At 43.9% G+C, this 23,855-nt stretch overlaps 8 protein-coding genes across 8 annotated transcripts; 5 read left to right on the top strand and 3 right to left on the bottom strand.

The window, feature by feature from the left end:
• Window positions 1-2,843: 2,843 nt before the first annotated feature.
• On the top strand, window positions 2,844-4,049 carry Triagg1_8422 (uncharacterized protein; the record flags this gene model as incomplete). Its single annotated transcript, XM_062903267.1, has 1 exon — window positions 2,844-4,049. One exon carries the CDS (start codon window positions 2,844-2,846, stop codon window positions 4,047-4,049), a length of 1,206 nt encoding a protein of 401 aa, XP_062752615.1.
• Window positions 4,050-6,767: 2,718 nt separating this feature from the next.
• Window positions 6,768-7,718, bottom strand: Triagg1_8421 (uncharacterized protein; the record flags this gene model as incomplete). The annotated part of the gene is made up of 1 exon (XM_062903266.1): window positions 6,768-7,718. One exon carries the CDS (start codon window positions 7,716-7,718, stop codon window positions 6,768-6,770), a length of 951 nt encoding a protein of 316 aa, XP_062752614.1.
• A 573-nt stretch (window positions 7,719-8,291) lies between these two features.
• Window positions 8,292-9,144, top strand: Triagg1_8420 (uncharacterized protein; the record flags this gene model as incomplete). The annotated part of the gene is made up of 3 exons (XM_062903265.1): window positions 8,292-8,523; window positions 8,593-8,872; window positions 8,928-9,144. 3 exons carry the CDS (start codon window positions 8,292-8,294, stop codon window positions 9,142-9,144), a joined length of 729 nt encoding a protein of 242 aa, XP_062752613.1.
• Window positions 9,145-11,584: 2,440 nt separating this feature from the next.
• Triagg1_8419 (CAZyme family GH5) lies at window positions 11,585-12,832 on the bottom strand (the record flags this gene model as incomplete). Its single annotated transcript, XM_062903264.1, has 1 exon — window positions 11,585-12,832. The coding sequence occupies one exon, from the start codon at window positions 12,830-12,832 to the stop codon at window positions 11,585-11,587; it is 1,248 nt and encodes a 415-aa protein (XP_062752612.1).
• Window positions 12,833-14,763: 1,931 nt separating this feature from the next.
• Triagg1_8418 (uncharacterized protein) lies at window positions 14,764-15,133 on the bottom strand (the record flags this gene model as incomplete). Its single annotated transcript, XM_062903263.1, has 4 exons — window positions 14,764-14,839; window positions 14,898-14,966; window positions 15,015-15,067; window positions 15,125-15,133. The coding sequence occupies 4 exons, from the start codon at window positions 15,131-15,133 to the stop codon at window positions 14,764-14,766; spliced, it is 207 nt and encodes a 68-aa protein (XP_062752611.1).
• A 2,364-nt stretch (window positions 15,134-17,497) lies between these two features.
• Window positions 17,498-18,162, top strand: Triagg1_8417 (uncharacterized protein; the record flags this gene model as incomplete). The annotated part of the gene is made up of 2 exons (XM_062903261.1): window positions 17,498-18,064; window positions 18,127-18,162. 2 exons carry the CDS (start codon window positions 17,498-17,500, stop codon window positions 18,160-18,162), a joined length of 603 nt encoding a protein of 200 aa, XP_062752610.1.
• Window positions 18,163-18,869: 707 nt separating this feature from the next.
• Window positions 18,870-19,466, top strand: Triagg1_8416 (uncharacterized protein; the record flags this gene model as incomplete). The annotated part of the gene is made up of 1 exon (XM_062903260.1): window positions 18,870-19,466. The coding sequence occupies one exon, from the start codon at window positions 18,870-18,872 to the stop codon at window positions 19,464-19,466; it is 597 nt and encodes a 198-aa protein (XP_062752609.1).
• Window positions 19,467-21,400: 1,934 nt separating this feature from the next.
• On the top strand, window positions 21,401-23,273 carry Triagg1_8415 (CAZyme family GH79; the record flags this gene model as incomplete). The annotated part of the gene is made up of 8 exons (XM_062903259.1): window positions 21,401-21,572; window positions 21,629-21,728; window positions 21,782-22,219; window positions 22,278-22,340; window positions 22,390-22,427; window positions 22,482-22,583; window positions 22,629-22,687; window positions 22,749-23,273. 8 exons carry the CDS (start codon window positions 21,401-21,403, stop codon window positions 23,271-23,273), a joined length of 1,497 nt encoding a protein of 498 aa, XP_062752608.1.
• Window positions 23,274-23,855: the final 582 nt, after the last annotated feature.

Here is a 23,855-nt window from a genome sequence, read left to right as displayed (position 1 = left end):
CTAGATGCGGGCCGTCAAGAAACGTACCATGAAAGAACACGTTGAACAGCTCTTGTGGATAGAAAAATAACGCCGTTAACATTCATTCTGTTGTGCTAGCAAACTCAACCCTGCTTTTTAACCGATACAGGAGGGTGAGGTGGTACAGGAACAGATCTTGCAACCTGGCGGTTTGGCAATGCTAAGTTCGAAATGCCACCATTGAATTAAGCGATCTATCCTCCATTTGGTCATTATCTCGCTGGCTTCGCAACTTATATTCGACTATCTCTGGATGACATGGCCCTGTGCTGTTTTGCGTCCACCGACGTATGTCGAGACGCCAATTAGTTAGATGATGCCAGTTCAGGCTGATACTCTATCTGCTAAACCCATGTCGATATAAATATTACTTCCTCCCCCAGGAAAGACGGCATTCCCCCAGGGGTGTCTCATATGACATGAGCTAAAGTTCTGTATCACTTATCCGCGGAAAGGCGTGGTTCCGCCGAAAGATTGATTGAGAGGTATAGAAAACTTGTTGAAGGATTACATTTATGAAAAGGACGGCATAGGATAAAGGAATAATTATTACATATATCACTCGGCATAGTTGCTAAGGGTTTGGCTCATGTGCAACTGCAAACGCAGATACTTCAAGCAATATTGTCAATATTGTCTTCCCTGGTCTGTACGAAGCTCATGCAGTTTGGAATGCTAGTTTAAGCGTTAAAGTGTCCGCATATTTTATTCCTGGTGCTCCAAGTCGTATTTGCTCTCACTATTAACCAGGAATCACAACTTCTCTTTTTACACCTGGAAGCCATTGGGTTTAATGTCGTTTTTTTATATCGTTAAGCTGAAACCCTTTCCTCACGGTCTTCGAGATTAGTTCACAGACGTTGACTCATTTGCGTTGAAAGGACAGAGATCTAGCAAAGAGTGAATATTCGAAAACAACAAGGGAGAAAAGCGGAACATACAATGAGTGAAGGATCTAAACGCCTTCGTCCGAATGTAGGATAGCTGCTTATGAGCTACAGCAAGTCGAGGAATATTCTGTTTATCCTATACAAAAATAATGGCTTACTTTTAATTACCTGCTAAAACACAGGATAATGTGACCTTTTTCTCTTTGTCTTTAGCTTTTTAATCTTCTTTTCTTTGGTATCATATCGGTGGGAAGTTTCCATTTTCGGGAGGAGCGTAGATTAGTTTTTGCTTATTACTTCGAAGATGTTTTTGCCATCTGGCCAGACTTTTTAGCCGAGAGGTACGCAAACTGCTCATTACGCGATTGAATACCTGATTGCCTTTCGAATCAAGTGATAGAAATCGTTCCCCCTAGCGTGTGATCAAGTTTCAGTAAATTAGCGGTCTATTTGGTGCTATTGGCCTTGGGTACCTGCAACATGATGTCCTTGACAATTTGCGGCCGTTACCGGGCAATTGGATACCTTATCTCATGACCAAAAGAGGCCCTGCGGTTTAAGAATGCCGACGTTTCTCATCACTCATACCCGCTTCACAAGTATTGGGGACCATGTAAATTGGGATATATTCATGTTCCAAAGGTTGGAAGTACTTTGACGTAAGGCTATCACAGTCAAATTACCAGCGCGCCTGTATCTTCAATTTGGAACGAAAAATGCTTCTATTCATGATCACGAAGTTGCAACCCATGCAGTGAAGGGCCACCCCGCTGAAGAATATTACCTACGATCTAGCAAATAAGAGGCGATTTTCCCACTGCTCTCAATCCCTTTTAAGAAAAACAAAAGCCGAATTCGTCCGGCTTACTCAACGATGATGCACACCCTTGATATCCACAAACACCAGTCTGCCATAAAGATTACTACTCATGTAGTTCGTTACCAACTTAGTTTAGATGAATAGATGTCCGAATGCCAGATGATCTGTCCTCTGTGGCTCGCCAAGCAATCAAGTGCAGCTAAGTTTCCTGCCGCTAAACAGAAGCCATTGTATAACCCTGTTTAGAACTTGCTCGGCAACATCTGCCTAGGTAGTAAAGGACAAATTTGACGTTCATTCTTTCACTGTGCTCAATACTTAGAGAAAATGAATGTAGATCAACATCAAGATTGAATCTTAATGTAGGTCATAATTCAGGGATGATGACTGGTTCTAATCATCCATTCAGCGACCTCGCGGGGTGACTGTTGATGAGAACAGCTCGCGTGGGGTCATTCTGAATTTAACGCTCTACAGCTATCTTCTGGCTCACAAAGCACCCCCGCTCTTCAGAAGGAAGATGAAATTTGATCAGGCGATAGAAAATCTCAGTACGTGTTTCTGAGGCTGAAGAGTAATCATTATCAGTGGCTTCAGATATAGCGCTATACTATTGGTGTGCAAAATCTTACTCGCCCCAAAAACCAGTGTGCTGCTTACTCGATCCATTAATATTTACCGCTTTAGTCTTTCTCAGTGGACTCGTGTTGATATAAATGGGGCACGCAAATTCAGTGCGCCTTTCCAAGTATTTAAACATCACCTCTCTCTTTTGAGAACATGAGATGTCAAAAGACAGTCTACTACTTTGCATTGGATTCATATATTCAAATCGTATTAATATCACCTTCATTGGATTCTAATTATATTTCTTCAATTGGCTGACTCTTTCTTCCCCGTCTCTCTTCAATCTCATGTCAAATATGTCGCCATCAGCGGTGTTAGAGTTTCATGTGAAGAAGATAGCAATTATAGGCGCCGGACCTAGTGGACTCTCTGCTGCGAAATACCTAAGAGCACAAAACTCTTTCGATTCTATTGTCATATTTGAGCAACAGAGAAAAACTGGCGGCATATGGAACTGCTCAAAGCATCCACTTGAATTGACCTCAATGCCCAAAGATGATAGAGTCAGGTTAGCGAACAATTTCATTGGGGATAGCTCAAGCACACTGTCGCCGATTTATGACCAGCTTTATGCCAACATCCCCATACCGATGATGCGATTTTCTGATCAGCAATTTCCCAAAGGAACCTTGTTGTTCCCTTCACGCGAGGCCATCCAAGGCTATCTGCTTACATACGCTCAGGAGGTGATGAGCCTAATCAAGTTTGGTGTTCAGGTAACACAACTGGAACCTCTTTGCGAAGGAACCAGGACCACTTGGGCGTTAGAGGCAAAATCTGCGCATGATAACCAGACCATAAGAGATACGTACGACGCTGTAGTTGTTGCAACAGGACACTACTCGGTCCCATTTTTTCCAGACGTTGAAAACATCAAGGAATTCATGGAAGCATACCCGTCTGTCATATCGCACTCCCGCGACTATCGTTCGCCCACGTCCTTCAAAGATAAGAAGACCATAGTCGTGGGCAATGGAGCCTCGGGTACCGATATCGCCCTCCAAATCAACCGAGTATCACATCGAAAAACAATGATCTCCGTGAGGTCACCAACGCCCCAACCACGGCTGGCCTATATGGCGTGTGAGGAAGTTCCAGAAATTGAACGATTTTTTGTTGATCAACGAGGAATTCAATTCAAGGATGGGACAATAGAGACCGAGATTGATGCCGTTATCTTTTGCACAGGATTCTTATACGACTATCCCTTTCTTCGCGATCTAAACAAGAAGCTTATCACGACCGGCGGCGGCGTGCATGGGCTTTACAAGCATATATTCTGCATTGATCACCCGACCCTAGTTTTCCCAGCACTCAATCTCAAAACTGCACCATGGCCACTTTCCGAGGCACAAGCTGCTGTCTTTTCGGCTGTATGGTCTAACAATATTCAGCTCCCCTCGAAAAACACTATGCTAGAATGGGCTAAGAAGCTTGACGAAGACGAAGGCGAGCACCTGCATATATTTCGTACGTCATCATCCGATGGTCTATACATCAACAACCTTTACGATTGGGTGATGCGGTCATACCACAAAGGGAAAGAGCCACCATTTTGGAATGACGTTTCTTTTTGGCAAAAACATATCTTTCCCCAAGCTAAGCTCAAATTTGAAAAGGATGGTTATAAAGCAACTAGTCTAGAAGAGCTCGGATTCCACTATGAAGAAGATTGGAAGACAAGGGTGTGAATCTTCAAACAGTGATTAACAACTGAAAGAAGTATGCCAAGGATCTTTTAGCTAAATATAGAAATTCATAATCTTTGGTATCATGTCTCTCAAGCAAAGAGTGGCAACGAGGGTGCTGTCGAGACCACAGCGTCAAGTATTTTGCTATATCCCACATAGTTCTCAATAGCTAGATCATTCTGATTCCAAATGGCTTCAATCATTTGCTGCATGAGAGGAATATGATTGGATCGATGCCCTAATTCTTGGTTTGTATCAGCAAGAAGGGACAGTATCTGGAGACGCTGTGAATCTTCATTGGCTTCGCAGGCTATGATAAACAGCGGCCATGCACTCTCGCAGGACCCAAGGTTTTTTAACAACAGTATACCCTCTCTCACTAGCCTTCGGTGCGAGAAAGAGTATGTGGAGACATTGGATACCGTTCGATTCAGATATATCAATGCGGCATATCGATAAAGGCAGCTCAGCATGTTTTGCCTGTTCAACAATGACTCCAAATGTTCGTGAAAAGTTCCATATTCCCCTATAATCTCATATATATTTTGTCGGAACTGCTGGAGTCGCTCCATATCCGTGTTGTTATAAGGCAAATAGGCGCTTGCATAAGTCGATGGTCGCTTACAAACATTTCTAACAAGGTGAAGAACATCCATGGGACAAGTAATTCGATCAGCAGCCTACCACCGAATTTAGCTTAACATTCATGCATTATTATGTGACAAGTTGCGTCTCTTACCATGGGGTCGCCAATAATTATATCGGCGGGTCGCATTGCGAGAGGCCCTTTACAAAAGTCATCGATAGTGCTTAGCTCTGCCCAATGGTGAAGACTGAATTCGGACATTACTTCATGGTAATAGACCCAATCCATCAATACGGCGCAGTCATGTTGATATAATGGTACTGATTCGGAAGCGGCAGAGATGATTTTCTTCGCGCCACAAAGATAAAACCGCCATAGTCCTCCTGGCTCGGCTGTGTTGCAAACCTAAAACAGTCAAAGTCCACATCTGTAACAGTTGGGAGTGAGAGTGTATATACTTCACACTGATATAGAAGCATAGTGGCAATGAGATTTTGAAGAACGCCTTCTCTATCCGTCCTGGTGACATTTTTCTGCAACATTGAGATAAGGCGAGACTTATGGCTCTGGCTCTTTGAAGGCCCTAGAAGTAGTAGAGAAGACAATGCAAATATGCCTTCCATCACTGGATTGGCCAATGAACCATCATTAATAATTGCCATTCTCATTATGAAATGCGCCAGTGATTCATCAATGACGGGTGCCAAGATTCGCGTTTTCGTTTCCTTGACTATTAGAGCAGAGTTAAGCGGCGTGACGTTTCATTGAGGCCAGATCACCCACAATAGTCGAGCAGTTGGTAATCTTCCCAGAGTAGAGACTGTGAGAGGATTGGTAAGTGCGGCACCCGCAAAGTATGTAAATAATGGGCTATATATCCTACGTTAGTGAGATAACTCGGATGGGCGTGCGGCAGTCAAAGTTACCCACCGAGCTCGCGATTTTCTTGAAGCGCGTCAGCTAATGCCACATCCGAAGTGAACGCGTTCAAAAACATCACGCCTCGTCCCCGGTATTGCTGTGAGAATTTGGCCAGCCCTGCCGTGTCGCGGTTGACTAAAGCCCGCCGCTTGTTGCCCTCTCGAGGCCAAGACAATTGCATGCCATAGCCTCTGCACTGCTGCAATGCCTTGGCGCAATTAGTGCATGTAGGTTTTCGCAAGTCGCACCGAACCTTGCGGGCTAGATAAGATACTTCAGCTTCCAAATCAAGCAAGTTACTCAAAGAGTCTTACCTCGACATGTCCAACACCCTTTAATACCCATCTGGAATAACCACTATGACTCGTGCGAGTTGTCGACCCTATTTCCTGTGGTAATTCTTTCTCGCCGAAGTGCTATTACGAGCGTTTTTCTAGTAGGCTCCTTGAATCCCGAGTTTATAGCTGGGAATCTAGGAAATAATAAGGGCAACCTGTGTTCGAACTTGGCTTGCGTGAAGGGACTGTCGGTTGCGACTATTTGCAATCCGCCCTTTCGACGGACTTAGAGGGCTTACTAATTGCCCGGCATTTAGACGGAGTAAGCACGGAGCTATGGAGCATCTAAAGACAATGTGGCACCGAACTTCAACAGTACTATTCATACAGTTTGTTTAGAACATGAAGTGGCGCAATAATTTCCTCCGTTAGAGCGGTGTGCATAGATGATTTATCCAACAGAGAGAGCATCAGAGATGACCACACAACCAATGAGTCCCTGCCGTTTATCATTGTTTGTCAAGGCGGGCTAGATGTAGTCGTATCTCAGCTAGCCCTGGCCTCTCGCACGGAGTGTTAATTGTTTGTCTCGGTATGCAAACGAATGCCACCAGTCATATCCGAGTAAACGAAACAGAGAATGTCCATTCGTCCTTTATTTCCACAAAGACCACAAGGGAAAGCAAATTGGTCTTTCAGCCTAGGCAAAAATAATCTGGTAGGCCAGACCACTGTCATATTACAAGTACGACATGAATACATATCTGTATTTGACCTCTAACTGTATTACTGCAATGTCCATTTAAGAGATGTTAAGATATGCTAATTTATGCTACTGGTTTCTCAACATACAGCTTCTCAAATCTGGCTTCACAGCTTTCCTTGATAATCTCCGTTCAAAAGTCATCACAGACCAGAATAACAAAAACCGTCCTAAGCGCCAATCTTCTGTAAAGCCTCAACTGTCATCTCCTTGAGCGTCTTCTTCTTTAACGTCAAGTAGCCATCACCATCGAAATCCAAGCCGTCAGCTAGGTCGCCCGCTCCACATCCATTGAAAGCACCCACAAGAATGGTAACGAAGAGTGCACCGAAAGGATTACCAGCTGCGAGGTTCGCATTGCGTTGATTCACTAGTTCTTGAGAACTAACGTGCGTCTTCTCAAACTTAGTGCCCAAGGTCTCCTCATAGGTTTCCGTGATTTTGTTCATAGTAGTACGAATCTCGCTAATATGAATGCGTTTATTCTTGGTTTTCCCCTCGTCCATTTGGAGAACTGCAACGATGGCAGCTCCAAGGTAGGGGAGCGTACAACCTGAGAAAGTAAAATCTCCACTATCAACGACAGAAACTTTACGATTTTTAGGGTCAAACGAGCCAAAGGCTCCCTCAAGCCATCCATCCATAAATGCAGATGGAATCAGAGTCGTGAAGCTCGTAGGTCCACCTTCTTGAGCCAGAGAAACAAATTTGCGGGCCGTGAGCACGGGCGAGCTGTCTTCAGGCCAATTTCCACCTTCAGTCAAAAGAGTAGCTGCGTCTGGGTGCAAAATATCGAGAGTGTACTCCGACGGGAAAATGCGTCGGACGCCAGCCTCTTGCGCGGCCTTTAGTAGCAGCTTATCAATGATTTTGGATGGAGGTCCAGAAATGAACGACAGAATTGCGTCAGCTCCGGTGATGATTTTCACAAGTTGATTGTGGTTGTTGTAGTCAACCGCGATTAGTTTTGCGCCTGGTCCGGATGGTGCTTCTTTGCCGCTGTCGGCTCGGGTCAAGATGGTAACCTCGAACTTCGGCTTTGTAGATGCCAAGATGGCGCGGATGGCATGATCCGCCACCCAGCCGGTGCTTCCAGCAATAATGAGTTTGGTGAATACCATTGTGAAATAGATTTTTTTTTATCTTGTTTTGCTTTTTTAGGACGATAGCTCGATAGCCTTGAAGAAAGTCGAAAGCCAAGTTCAATCGATGTCCTCTCGTATATAACTCCGGATGGAGGATAAAAACACGACGATTTCACATTCATCGTAAGACCTATCGCTGGGGTTACGTCAAAATGGGAAACTTTTCACGAAACATTCATCCATGTGTTACGTGAAGTTGGGTAACTCTCAACAGAATTTCTCTCGCCATTGATGAGTAGCGGTAGAGGCTAAGGTAATAAAGAGCAAGTATTAACCTCGACTGGGCGGAAAAGCGTCTCGCTAGCCATCGAGTGGGGCGAACAGGCTTACAAAATGTCGGCAAGTATTTCCGAGGAGTGCCAGTACGCGCCACGGTATTCGCGCAATAGTCGAAAGTCAGTGAGCGAAGGGTGTGTAGGAACGATTTTTGGCTTCGATTAATCTATATAAGATGTATACTATCCAGCTATATTCTCCAAGACTCTGGCGTAGTCACTTTGTAAGGCGCATCTTTTTGACAGTTTTTGACGGAACTACTCTTTCTTCGAGATGGCTCAAGAGGTGGCTCTCATTCTGGGCTTCGGACCCAATGTTGGATTCGACGTTGCAGAAGCGTTTGCAGCACAAGGCTACAAAGTGGCGATAGTCTCACGATCGAAAAAAGACGTGAAGCTGCAGTATCTCCAGATGCAGGCTGACTTTTCGGATCCTTCCTCGATTGAAGGAATATTCACTAAAGTCATAAGCGAACTTGGCCATCCTAGTGTGGTAGTCTACAATGGTTCGTTCTCCTTTTCTTTTGTGAACCATGCGATGAAAGTCATGATTAACGAAGCGTAAAATTTTGTAGCGTCTTCATCGAGTCTGAATCCTTCAACCTCACTGGAGCAACAAATTGCAGCCTTTCAACGTGACAATAACATCAACATTGTGTCTGCATATGTCGCGGCACATTTAGCCACAAAGTCGTTTGCTACGCTTTCATCAGACTCATCTAGGACTTTTATCTATACAGGCAACAAACTCCCGTTCGTGGTTGTCCGGCCCCTACTATCTCAAGGGGTTGGTAAAGCTGGATCAGCACATTTGATGCATTATTTAGCAGAAGAAAATAAAGAGTTCGGTTACAAGTGAGTTGAATCAGGTAAATAATCGATATAACTCTAATTGATAACGGGAATACAGATTTTATTTCGCCGATGAGCGGAAACCTGACGGAGATCCAGTGTACGCCGCCATTGACGGCCCGGCTCACGCCGCCTTCTATACCGAACTGGCTAAGCAAAAAGCCCAAGGCCCATGGAACGCAACTTTTGTCAAAGAAAGAGGATATGTTGCTTTTTCTGAAGAAGTAATAAAGGATAGTGTTACCATGAAGTTGGATATCCCTAGCAAAGATTGATGAATATAACGGGCTGTTGGCAGCATAGTGAAGTCATAAAATAGAGTGTGAAACAGTGATGAAAGACTAATAGCGCGTTAGACTTTGGTTTTCCGCCGTGACAATTGTTTTTAAAGACGAATGCCACAATGTATTCGAGAAGTATCGGATTCGGGATATATGCTAGCAGAAGTCTCAATATTATTATTGGAAGTAATGTCGATGCCGACCTCAGTGCTCATTGCTAGCCGATTAAGACGCGCCAACATTCTTTAGAGCCTCCTTTGTAATCCGCCATAAGGACCGAGCCAACTCACTGTCGCGCGATCTTTTCAACCCGGAGCTTATCTTCCCCGGCGAGGTCAAGAACTTACCTTTGTATGTCTTTGGCTCGTCTGTTACTTTCTTTGCGGTCGCACAAATTTTTTTGATTTAGAGCACCTTTTTCGGGACTTTTCATCACTAATTTTAAGGCCGGGTTGAGAAAGCTGGGAAACACTTCCCATACCGCCATCAGTAGCAACTGGGCCGGGGTCGAGTGTCAGTGCAATGATTTCAATGTCTTCTTGATCTAGCCGTCTCTGCAACTCTGTTGTAAAAAGAATGTTCGCTAATTTACTAATGCCATAGAGACTGAAGACAGCCCTTCGTGAACCATAATCGTTCATATTGGTCGTTGCGGGTTCATTAAGGTCTTTGGTTGTTGCGAAAGTATTATGTTTTGGTGCAAATCTCTCAGCAGAAGAGCTTATCTGTATATTGGATGCTTAGCAATTTTCCTCATTATAGTATTTGACCACGAAACTCATTGTCACAACGCGGACATCAGAGCCAACTCGAGATGCAGTGGCTTTGAGAAGCGGTAAAATGTTCGTTGTAAGGACAAAATGACCAATATGGCTACATATGCTTGTATTAATACAATGAATAGAATATGTAAGTGGCGAAAAAATCACTCTCTTGACAGCAATCGTTGTCTCAAATCCTTCCGTGGTCGTTGTGAAACCATTTGCTGCGATACCAGCATTATTGACTGCGGAGATAACTCATTATTAGCGCGAGACTATGGAATATTGAATAAGAAGCAAGCCCACTCAATATATCTCATCTTTTTCCCAAAGATGACAGCAGCTGTGTGACCTCCACAATATCAAATGGTTTCGACAAATCTAATGGTAGCCATATTACATGGTTTGACTGTTTGAAGACCAATCCCTGTACTAAACCATAAATGTAAGTTTGGCGTTATACGAGTACAAGGCAGAAGCATGTGGGTCACTAACTTTCCTCCCGTCACCAGTGAGACTTTTCCAGAAATATCAGGAATCGAGGTATCGCTCCACATTGTAGCAATTGGTCGGTATTGTTCAATCTCTTGTCTATTATGGACTGATCCAACAGAAAGATGAAAATTCAACCTGAATTTGTTATTCGAACTCCTTATACAGAAGCACAAGGGCAGTGCTGATACAAGTACATAACGACTAATTTAGTTAGACTCTCTGTATGAGCTCGGAAGAAGTTGCCGTCCATTTGACATCAGCTTATCCCGGAAACGAGAACTCTATTAGTGTTTCACCCCGGGACTCAGGGTTTATCGATTTAATGTAGTGATAGGTCAGTTGGAATATCCATTCTCTTTCAGGACAATAGGCGATCGTATTAGATTTCCGAGTCGCATAGGGATCCGGATGTTTCGACAGGAAGATTGGTAAGCGCATGCCTAGCTTTACTAATAGGGCGTTAAAAGCGAAAAAAAAAAAGGGTTCTCGTGAGCCACCAATTCCCCCAATTCTTATAATCTTAGTCTAATTTAACAGTTCTATAACCACGAATTGCTTTGTATCCGTGTAACTGATACTCATTATATTTTCCGTAGCTTCAGAATCTCATCCATTTCAAGGAGTTTTAAGTTTGTTTATCATGCCACTGAGTAGAAATGGTATGGTCACGCCGCAGCATAATGACTCTTGGACAAGATAGCATGCCCTTCCTAGTATTCATAGTACTTATAGATAACAGTGTTCAAAGAGATAGTCTTTGTGTTGTTAGAAGATTGTTGAAGTATTCAGTTATGATAGTAGTACTGTTTAGCGACTGTCATCCAAGTTTATTTAAATTATCGAGCTAGGCGATACAGCGTTGATGGACTTGATGTGTTTCATCGTGGAATCTAGGTCTTTGAAGTACTATAAGAACAAGATGTTCCTATTGGTTTTAAAGATCGTATGTAGCCGATATTTCACATTGGCCACAACATACACGGAGTATTGCAGAACGCGGGGCAAGGCATGAGAATTGTGATAAACATGCGAGAATTTTGAACAAGATGTGTATGTATTGATAAAAGCGTGTGAAAACTAACCTAAGTACAAAGAGACCACAGAATAACAACTATGTTCAATGAGAAGAATACATGACAATGTAAAAAACTTTTGCGGCTTGACACAATTGCTGGCCGCTATTTTCGAGAAATGCATGAGCTTACAAGAGACGTATCAGTCCAAGAGCTTCCACTACCTGTCGGGGTCTCTGTGAGGATATAAGTGCTATCAAATGAGCCTGCGCCCCAGCCAACGTAGCCAAGATAGACGTCAGAGTTTTGGTTTATATACTGGAACTGTTGGCAAAGATATTGAATGCATGATTGGGTGTTGCCACCGCCTGTTTCAGTCAGAATAGCCTGGCGGTTGTTTTGGCGGAGCCAAGTGGCAACAGGTGAGAAAGCATCATTGACGTTGTTTGTGACACAATCAGCGTGAGTGCCAGAGTTATCCGAATCCAGGTACTTGTGTAGATCGAAAATTAGATTGGTTGTTGAACCATCAGGGTTTTTGACCTGAGATAAAGCAGCTGCACTTCCATCAGAAATAAACGCTCCGGCAGACTGCCAATCGTTTCCTGGTAAAGAAATAAACTGTGAAGTAGCGCCAGCATTTCGGATAGCAGTGACAACAGCTTGAACAGTAGTGGCCCAAGTGTTGATATTCACATCATGTGGTTCGTTCATGATTCCGAACCAAACCTTCGACTGAGAGGCATACTTTTTTGCCAATTGTGACCAAAGACTGGTAAACTGATCATTTGTAGGCCCACCTTGGCCAATGATCCCGCCATTCCAACGTGCATAGTTGTGTATATCGATAATGCAGTATACACCCAGAGAGAGGCAAGCCTGAACGAGCTGGTCGTATTTACCGAGGTTGTTTGAATCCAGAGTTCCGCCCAGGTTATTGTTCACGAGGTACTGCCACCCGACAGGTAGGCGGAAAATAGTCAATTTGTCATCGTTGACAAAGTGCTGCATTTGACCAACGCCATCAGGGTAGTTGTTTGTGCCAGCATAGTTCTTCAGCGGCGGGTATACCTTCGAGGTGACGCAAGTTCCATCAGTCCCACAGCCAAAATCGAACCCGGCAATGTTAACTCCTGCGAATCTGGCGACGCCAGAACTAGCTGGCGGAGTAGCTGACGATGTTGAGCTCGCCCTCGTCGTTGATGCCGGAACGGAAGTCGGCCTGGTTGAGGTAGATATGGTAGTGGCTCCAGGAATGCATTGAGCGTAGTAGGGGTTGAGAGTAGAACAGGCGGATCCGGCAGCGCAATCAGTCGGGCCGCTCCATCCTATACCTCCGCACTGTCCCCAAACAGTTTGCTGTGCAATAGAGCCACCAGCCAGTAAAGTAGCTGCAAGCAGCAATGAACTCATAGGCTTATTCATTACGAAAGAATGAATTATGGAAAGACTAGATAGTGCCTGCTATGATTAGCAAAAACATCTCTGCGGAATTAATGATTGGGTGCATATTCTCTTGACTGGATGGATTTGACTATAGCGATATGAGGAATAACAAACCTGTGTGTGATCAAATAAAGCTCGGGTTGGGGCCTAGAGGCGAGTAAAAAAGATGATACTTTGGTGGTGAGGAAGAGGCAAGAATTTGTATAGTATGATGTTCCCAACCCAAAATACGGATTCTAGAATAAGTTATATAGTCACGGGCGTTTCCTATGGCCGCCTTTTGGAGACCGATCTGGCAGTATAGATGAGATCCGGACTAATTCTCCACAATACCAATCTTGTGTGATAGCAAACTGAAATGAGGACTCAGGTAGATGAGCCTATTACATGATAGATGCCCAGAGTATCTTACCCCTGGAAGTATTCTCAGGCATTGAGCCTGAATAAGTGTATTCGGCTTTTTGAAAACATCAACAGCGCCCAGAGGATTATTTAAGGTTATATGTAGGGGTTCTAGCTGCCAATTTAATCTATATATTAAGGCAGAAGGCATTAAATTGACTGCAGGGTTACATGCCGTAATAGTTACGGCCGGCGGCTCAGCGAACTTCACTTTGGCTCTTGCGGTATAACCGGTCGGCAAAATACCTGATGCAACTAACCCCACTATGTATAACCAGAAACCGAAATCACACATAGTCAGAAGTGCACAATTCAGCCAAATAAGGCTTCATGTGACAGTAGACAACCTTTAATACAACAATAGATGATGCTGGATATATAGCCTACAGAATTTGATGTTTTGCCACAGCCTCAATTCATATTATAAAGGTCTGAAGATTTGCGATATACAAAGAAGCATATTTACTAACATACCTTGGTACGAGCTATATAGTATATATGTGTAATCTACCAAAATGTCAGCCAGGATATTGACACCGCAGTTATCATAATAAAGAAAGCTTTTTTTCTTTATTTTTTCTTTCTTTCACAGCGCTATTATAAACAAGAGGAGACCATGGCTAATGACCAGTCCTCTAGAGTTCCTGATAGTGTGCTGAATCACCCTGTTCATAGCCTCTTAATCCGCAATAAGTGAGCAAGATGGAGTAGCTTATATACGGAAAATCAGCAGCAATAGCCATTCCAGTCAAAATCTTTCTCACAGGCCTGTTGAGGCATTCTGAAAAAGAAATGACACTATGCCCACTGTATATTTTCGACAATTTCCCAACACATTAGACAACATTACAGACAGCACAGTTACCAGTTACACTTTTCGAGATCGCTGGCAAGATAAAATAATGGTTCTAAATAAATTACCAGCAGCGGTTGTCGAATCTCAAATGTCCCATATATGGTGTCCAATAGCCTTATGACCTGGCTTGTCCGCCAGACAACCCAACGAGTTTGTTTTCATTCATCTCTTTAGCAGTCTGCAATTTAGTACAGTTGTTAGGCTGAACATCTTTTGATGGAACAGTACTAGCCGACAGTTGGCTTAAACTACTCCTTCTCTAATAACCGAAAATTTCACAATATCATGTTCAATAGGCGTTTTTTTTTTTGTATCTCAATTCTATTCGGCACAATTATGAACGATCTCCTTCATTGCATGATGTATATGAATTGTCACAATACCCAACTAGCTCTAAGAAAAACACTGCCAGATGTTACGAGATCCAAAGAGTCAAACGAAGCGATCAGAATTGAAGTCACAAGGATTTGATATATATTTTAATATATTCTTCTATGTTATTCCCTTCATATGTTGTTAGAGCTTCTATTTCACTCTGTTCCTTTCCAACCAGACCCTGTACTGTCGAATTCCGGTTATTATGTACCCCAAGTTCATAAATATCATTATGGATGCTGTTGCATGACAATTGCCTATTCTTTTAGGCGTTGACGGCATCGACAATGATGTTATCGCCAAACTTGTCCTTGATCAACTTGACATTCTCTTCAGTCGTCCTATGCTATAGTAAGTAACGATGCCACTCCAATAATATGTCGAAATGTTTGAGCCTACTTGAAAGAGAAGACAGGAACTCGGGAGACAGTAGAAGGAACAGTCTGCCCGATGAGAGACTCGATGAATCTATCAAAGATTAGCACTATTCATAGTGTTACAAGGATTGTCACATACGTCTCAAGCTCATTGAGATCAACGGTCTCGTGGGGGCGGACTTGAACGTTTTGCTATAAAGACTTTCGTTAGATGGGAGGATATATTCCAGAATACTCGTGTCCACATACCAGAGCCATTGTGAATATAAAATGATAAGAAGCAAAAGCGAGTCGTTCAACTCAGAGTGTTGGTTAATGCGGATGTTGCGAGATGATGTGAATGTTGTTGCAATACGGAATAAAACATCTCCAGGACAGTTCACTGTGGCCTCTTTTATAATTCCCCCCTGATATTTTCAAAGCGCGCTAACTACCAACTGGGACCATGCGAGATTGACGTGGTGGCTCTTAACCACAAATGTATCCATTTCTATAAGCCACATTGGGCAGCAGTATATACGTGGCAGCATGCGGCGCCAATAAGGCATGTAGCGCGCAATAATAGGTGCATTTGCCAGCAATCATGCGGTGTTGTTCGCACATGCAGCACTCCTGCATCACTCTTGCAGCAACTAGCATCCAATAGGTTTCGTTAATATGACTCGCTTGCTAGTTCCGTGGCCCGCAATGCCGCTTCCCCCCTCTCTACCTTTGTTATTGGGCCTTGACTCGTCATAATCTTCAGGCTCCTTAGTTCTACTGGCAGAAGTATCGTGCACGGGGAGTAGCACGTCCAATCATTCTTCGCCGCCTCATTCAAGAGAGGTCTGCTAACCGCCCAAGTCATCTTTAGTAGTAGCAACAGAGCTTTTGGGCGTACTACCGAAAGAGCTCGTCAGCGCCCGTTTACATTTCGTGGAGATCAAAGTCTCCTCATTCCTTCAGACTTCAGGTGGAGACGGCTGTGCAGGGATGGGCGGTTGGGCGCAGTACTTTTCATCACGGAGACACCTCGAGTGCTCTACAAAATTTGTATGGTGACTCTTGTCCAGTATGGAGAACGGCTGATGTTTTTGGCCTCGGGAAATTTTGTTATTGTTTCAAAGAATCCTTTAATCACTTTCGATAGCGTGTGGAATATTCTATGACCCAAGATGTAGACTGCTAGTTCTTGCAGCTTGTAAAAGGGAAATCATCAGATATAATACGAGTCTTTGACAATAAAGCAACAAAAGACACAAACGCCACAGTATACTTTGAATGAGCCTAGATTCGATGCTGTAGCCCCTTTATTACTTGAGCCCGTTCATCACGACTACTGACAGAGATCACAGAGAAAGAAATTCTTGTAGAATAGCTGCGGGAAAGCAAATTCAGCACAACACATATTTTGATACTATGTGCTATCGTCCTAGTAGACATATACTTTAAGAAATGACTCTCGCAGGATATTGTCCCCGCTGACGAAGATAAGGTTGTTGGCGCAAAGTCCAAGACTTCGGTTAGCCTGCTCGTGGGTCGGACGAGACGTAGCATCACTACACCCTATTTGGGATTTTTTTCCTTCTTCTTTTCTTACCTTACGGTGTCCAGAATTTGCTCTTTCTCTTTGGTGTAGGTGTTCTTGGAACAGTTGGAGTTGTAAATGTACGTCCCAGTTGAGTAACTTACTCATCAGGCCAAATGCAAGGGCGCCTATTAGTGTACAGTACTGTCGCTACTCCGAGCCAACCAATACGTTACACAACCCGTATCCTCACAACGTGCGACCCTTGGTTATTGCAACGCCTAATTCCGTTGTTCGACAACCCGAGTAATCTTTGTTTTCATGCACCCTAACTTGAGGCTTGCCGCGATAAAGATGAATCAATCCGTTTGATTTACAACGACAAAAGGTATGGCTAACAATTAGTAGCAGATCATAGCTGTGATGGCAGTAAAGATAACTGTGCAAGGCTGCCAGCGTATTTGTGACGTTAAAGGTTTAATCGCAAGTGAGTGCCTTAATTCCATGGCACGCATATGAGCTGTTGAAATACTATTCTAACGTCTCTCAGCTGAAATCAACGGATTATATCTTGTTCGGCAGAATGCAGGGCCGCACGCGCCGCATCTCCACCAAGATTATCCGTGCCATCGTGAACGGTGAAAATGCCACCAAGCAACAAAATGCGCGGTCGTTATGTGCATGGCTCATACATTACATCTTTAGCTGTTTTTATATATGGAATTTAGATCTGAAATTATACCAGGGCGATGATTTTCTTGCCCAAGATGCGACGTGTAGCATTTGAACAATGGTGGATACACACGATCTTTTCAACCTGCAGATGAGAGCCCGTCGCCAGGGTCTAATGAACACCATGCGGCAAACCTGGGTCCAATGGGGAGACTTGGATATAGTGGTTCTACATTTTTTTGAGAGTTCGTACGGTAAATCCCTTGTCAAGTCTCTGAACAGACGCTTCGAGCATCGATTCTTCACCCACGAATTGCTTACGCCGTATCTGAACCATATGTGGGAGCACACTGGAAGTCTCCTGGTGCGTATCACTAACCTGCTGCAAGTTCCGCATACCACTCTGGGGTATACTTGGCATTGAACCAACACACCATGTTGTCATGGAGAACCTTCTCTACGGCACTGGGCAGGCTGGCGATACAGCACACCGTGAAACATATGATCTGAAGTCGAAAGACTATTTTTTCCTGGAGAGTGATATTGCAAATGGCAACTTGGTGCCGCAAAGTGTGAAGAACAAGCTGGTGGACCAACCCCCAAGCAAAGTGCGAATGCCGCGTCAGGCTACGGAGGAGCTGATGACTTTGTTGAATACAGACACTAAATTCCTTGCTGACTTCAATGTCTTAGATTACTCATTATTCCTTGTGTGGCATCCCCGCAAAGCAGAACCAACTGATGCTGGGCCTAGTCAAATGGCTGCTCAAAGTGAACGGGCGGTAACACCGATTGACTGTTGGAGAACAGGCGTGGTCTCAAGTAACGACCAATGGGTGTATCGTGCTGTTTTGCTGGACTTTCCCTGGGCTCGACACAAGTTTCACACGAGGACAATGTCCAGCATCGTTGGGGTCTTTAACGTTTGGGCTGGGCAAGGTCCCATGACAATCACTACGGAGCCGTTTGAGTACGGGAAGCGCGTCATGACAATGGCTCAAAAATTGTTGGTAGGAAGCGAATGGGACGAATAATAAAATTTCTATGTAACTACACCTGAACATTTTATTAGGAGCCAATATTCTACTCACGGCGCTCTCGGTTCTAGTTCTGAATATACGACGATTTTTTATTTGCAAGTGCCCAATGTTTAAGTAGAGACCAAAATGGGCATTCATAGCGCGAGAGTCAGAATTTACAAAAGACTGTTCCACTAGATGACAGTGTGTTAGGCTATTGCTGTTAAATTCCGAAATGTTTTAATGAATTAGGTACTCTATGACTTGGAGTACAGTTTTTAGCAAAGAGAATAAATTCCATTTTTTTTATGAATGAGCTGAATTGCGAAAAACCTTGTTAGATTGTACATACCTATAGACACTAAGAGTTGCGCCAGCATCATTTCTGTAAGAAGACCACGATTAGCAAATACGACTTTCAACTTATGTATTCATTTAATTTGTTCATTTGATAAGACATGATTAAAAAACTCATTATGATGTCGCGCATGATTCACAAGTACGTCACTCCAATTAAAGTGAAGGGCAAGCTTCCGGTGTTATGGTTCGCCAAAATGCTCTTCAAGCTGCCACAGATCGACAGATTAGAGCGCCTATCACTTAACGAAAATAGTATGAATGATTTCATTTCGTTATATGCGGGTGAAAACAAGTTTTAAAATCTTTTCTCGTTCAGAACAACATCCAAATCAACATACTAGTCTATCGACACGAGAGCGTTGCCCAACATTATCGATTTCTACCTTTGCATCTAGAGTACCTTCTTGTGTCAATCTTCAAACAGCTACTATACATCATGCCAAGACGCCGCAGTTCTTATGAATATAGTGATGATGAGATGCGCTATGGTGTCTCCCATCCCTCTCGCCCGAGCCGTCTCTACGAATCCAGCCACCCTGTCAAAGAAGGCCACTTTCGCGAAGTGAAATCCACTGCTAGAGGGCCTGAGAGAGAACGGGTCGTCGAGCACCATGACCGGCCAGTCCGAAGGCATCATAATCAACATAGTGGCAGACATGGGCAGGGTGAAATAATGCCTCACCGTGAGGCACGGCAATCTGGTCGTCGTGGCCGATCCCTGCACAACGAAGATGATGTTGAATACCGAAAACGTGGAGATCACCATCACCATCGATCTCATACTCGAGCTCGTAGCGAAAACCGCCTTGTGGAGGTAGCTACGGCGGCCCTAACAGCAGGCGTTACGGAGGCTATCCGAGCACGACACGATCCAGAGAGATCTCGGCGAGCCGTTACGGCAGCCGTGAGTGCCGCAGCCATGGACGCACTCGTGAGCAAAGACGATGACGGGAAAAGAGGACGCCATATCGTGGAAAGTGCGGTCGGCGGAATGATAGTCGATCGCCTAGCCAACGGTCGTTCAAGGAAATAGTCCAATCGGCCCGCACGACGAGTCATCTGATATCTGGATGGCGGAAATCAATTGATGAAGAGGCCATGTAGAAGTCGCACCAGCTAGAGAGTTTAAAGATAAACAGAGGTGCAGCAAGACCGATATTGCCAACTTCTCATATGTCCTCTCACAATATCTTCATATTATTTATTAACGATCACTACCTAAGAACAAGTCTTCTATGCCTCAAACATCAATTACGTTTTCATATAATCTGTGATTTAGATATAAAAGTACTACATCAGGAGATCTTGACTCGAAATGGATTCTCCAATACGTCATTGCTGCCCGGGCAATACCTTTTTTACGGCTGTACAATTTTGACAAACCATTGCGTACCAGACGATTGGAGTGTTGATGTGTGTACCACAATCAGCTTTAGCTTTGCATTTATCTGTTTATCATTTCCGCGCAATTCGCAAAGATGCGATACTCCTACTGATGCCTAACTTAATTCTAGCAACATAGGCGCAGTTTTCTCAAGCAATGATCTGTGTATAGTGATGCATACGAGTAGCAAACCACGAGTATAATCAATTGGTCATGGCTCTCGATCTTCACAGTAGCCTAGTGTCTGCGTTGTATGACAAATGCAAATTGAATGGTTTCGTCATATTAGCGTCATTACTATAAGAATCAGAAGAATGAATACTGTTCATTGTTGTTTTATGGTAGGGTATTTGGAGCATGAAATGAATCTAGGGTAATTCAAGCCAAGCAGCAAGTCACTGATGTCTCCAGAATTCTGTTGCAATCTGGGCATACTTCGACTATGGACGGCCTGATGGTAACCAAGGCAACGGCGCTCCATTAACGTATTCCCTACCATCGCGCGCCGAAGCGTTTTCTGGTCATTGTTGATTTCTCTTGTCATGGGCCCCACAAGCCTTTTGCTTACTCTATTACGATCATAGAGGCCAGAAATAATTTATAGCGCCTTGTAACACGAAAAAAAATCCATGTTACAAGTGCCAAGCATTGACCAGAAACCCCCGTGGCGCGCGTAGGTATGGCTCAGTCTTGTCCATAGACTCCATATACACCAAATAGGATGCATGGATAAAGCAATATATTAAGTGATCGGGAGTACCACGGTTCATAGAAAGTGGAATATTGCATGTTACACATGCACTGAGAGCTGAGACCGCGCTGAGTGATCATTTCCCCTGTAAGCGGCATCTTGCGCTAGCGACAGTGTCAAACTTATTCTAATCAATGTCTTGTTATTTGTTTTATTTCGATTAATCCTGATGCTTATATTTGCGTTAGTAGCAATTTTTATGATACCGTCGAATCGCAATTGACTGTACTAAGTTTGATATGCTGGACAACTTGGCTACATTGCGCGTCGTTCTTTTCTAAACGCAGTTGGCAATAGTGTCCCTCGTTGGCCTTATTTACAGCAAGACTTTTTCCTGCTATTGCGTTCTGATTGACATTGATCAAATCCCATGAGTTTAAATGATTCGATCTACACCTAAAACGTTACCTACCACCCGAAAGCCGTCAACCAGTCGCGAATACCCTTGAGCCCCTCACCGCGATCCTGCCGAACTCCGGTTGATAGCTACCGAAAGCCGCTACTATGCCCTCCACATCAAAATGTTTTACGGGGTTTCTCCCCTGATTGACGCTCCCGTGTAGGCTGAGAGGTAAGTTTGTGGAGTGATTTATGCCCTGTTTGAGCTAGTTACAATGACGACCTGTCTAGGTTGAATGTCTTCATTGAAATCACAGCCTTAGAAGTACTATGTGTATTTTCTGATGCTTCCTACGAACCAATCTGTCATAGAAGGCTAGCATTAGGGAGAATGGATATAAAAGCTCAGCAGCCCCGTATACCGTAACCGAACATCGATTTCTGTATGCTTTTGAAGTCTCCTCGCCCTCTACAATTTCTTCTGTACCAAAATATGCGCCAAACTCTCATAGCGGCTCTCCTTTTGTCCCAGCGAGCTGCAGCAACTTCTGATCCCCCAATCAGAGTTGCAGCTCCTGGTAGTGTGCCTCATGGAGCATCCCAAATTGTAGATCATGCTTTTGCCTCTTTTTCTTTCCCAGCTCATTGGCTTCCTGATTTTGCTGGTAGGCGGTTTCTGAGTATATCAATGGGCGATTCCGAGCTAATCCACCCCCAATAGGAAACAACAGTCACCCTAACCTATTCTCTCGTGATATCTTAGATCTCCTGTACAGCAAGACTGGGAAACATCCGTATATCCGAGTGGGCGGCACATCTGCGTATGCCCTGCCTGTCGAAAGAATATGTTACCATTGCTAATACCCGGCATCAGCGATCGGACATATTATAATGCGTCGCAAAAACAGTCAATCCTAGTTGAGACAGGCTCTAATGGCATTCCATCGGTAGTCAACGTTGGACCTGTGTATTTTGAGGCCTTTAACAATTTCCCAGGCTCTTTGTGGAGCTTCCAGGCTAATCTCGCCAACAACGCCAGCTGGGGTCTCAACAACACCATTGAAGTGTGCAAACACGTTATGAATACTCTTAAGGGCAATCTCATCGACTTTGAGATCGGAAATGAAGTAGATCTTTACCCATGTGCTGTTCGACCTTGTGGGTATACAGTCTATGATTACCTGCAAGAATGGACTACGTATGCGAATGCAATCTCGGAAAATGTTCTCAAGGGAAACCGGTACGGCTTGGACGAGCAAAGGTTCTTCCAAGCCTTGGTGTTTGCGAACGCGGAATTGAAAACTTTCACCACGTCAGCTAAGCCATTCACTTTTCTTTTTGGAGACTAAAGGTGGCTAATTTGAAAACAGGCCCAACGCGTTTAATGGGGGTATTGATCTGACCGACCATGTCAAATCTGTTTCCCTGCATCAGTATGTCATGATTTAAGCTGTTATTCGTTGTCCGCTAACTCAGAGATAGCTATGCGGCTGGCAACCAGGGTTGGGTTAGACTTCAAGGTCAGTTTTTGGCATCATTCTTCTTCTTTTTGGACCATGTCTGATGATGCATAGAAACATTCATGAACCACACTGCTGTTGTGGCTAACCTTAGCATCTATTCCCCCGCCAATGACTATTTGAAGACTAACTACCCAAACGTCACTTTCTTGCTGGGTGAGACAAATAGCGACTACACTAATCTACTGATGAATCAAGTAGAGGGAGTGTTCGGCAGCTCGCTATGGTTAATTGACTATCTCATGTACGGAATGTCTCTGGTACGTCAACTCCATTCCTTCTTCATACTTCGAATATTGCATATTGATACACAAAAAACAGAACATCACTCGTTTTAATCTCATCCAGGGAACCACGTTCGGATATACGGGCTGGGTTCCTGTGCCCACTGGTAATATGCAACCCTATGTCAGGGCACCTCTCTATGGCCAAATTGTTGTGGCAGATATAATTGGCCACAATCCTCATGTTCAAATCTTGCCCATTCATCTTGGCCCTGAGCTTTGGAAGTTCTCTGCGTATGGTGTCTACGAATCATCAAAGTTGAACAAATACGTGCTCATCAACCTTGACGAATGGAATTCTACAACTCGATATCCTCGTCCAAACCAAGTTGTCACATTGAACTTCCCCTCTGGAGTAAAAGCCGCCAAAGTGCAGAGACTTGTCGGAGCGGGAGCCAGTGCAGACTCAGACATTACTTGGGGTGGGCTTAGCTGGAACTATACCCATGGGCGGCTCGCGCAATCAGGTCGACCTCACAATGAAGTACTACACATTTCCAAAGGCATGGCAAAATTGACAATTCCATCAACAGAAGCCGTTGTCGTGACACTGGGTCGATAGATGGTTACTACAGCTCAGTCGGAACAACATACCGTAGGTATGCTAGGATACGCCCATAGAAGTCATAATAAGAAACATTCGAAAGAAACCAACAGTTCAAAGAGTTAATGCATATGATTAAATATCAATCTGCGTTTCTAGTTCCGGTAACCGAAGGACTAGACTGCTTTGTGAGACAAGAATCGAACGGTAAGCTGGTTGTAACACGAGTTTTGTGACTTTGGAACCAAGTGCTGGGAAAGAAATATCTCTATATTTATTCTTTTTGTAAAGGAACCCCAGAAGGAAATCCATACGCTGACAACTCCCGCTTTTGGAAATGCGAAGACCGGGTTCCATCGCAAGAACTACATAGTGCTTGTTGCATACCTGCTCTCTGATGGAAAACTCTGAAGTATTAGAAAACATGATTGCAGCAGTCTCTAATTTAGGTATGGGATAATGGTCCTTGCAGTGATACATGATAATAGTACCCATTTGACGTAATTCCTTAACCAAGGCATAAAAACGGTTTGTAATTGTGATATTAACTCATTACAACCGCACCAATGACAATCCGCGATATTGCGTAGTTTAGGACGT

The sequence above is a fragment of the Trichoderma aggressivum genome (genome assembly GCF_033847375.1).
Source record: "Trichoderma aggressivum f. europaeum strain CBS 100526 chromosome Unknown scaffold_041, whole genome shotgun sequence".
NCBI lineage: Eukaryota > Fungi > Ascomycota > Sordariomycetes > Hypocreales > Hypocreaceae > Trichoderma > Trichoderma aggressivum.
The sequence above is the reverse complement of the archived record's forward strand: the minus strand, read 5'-3'. Positions and strand labels throughout refer to the sequence as shown.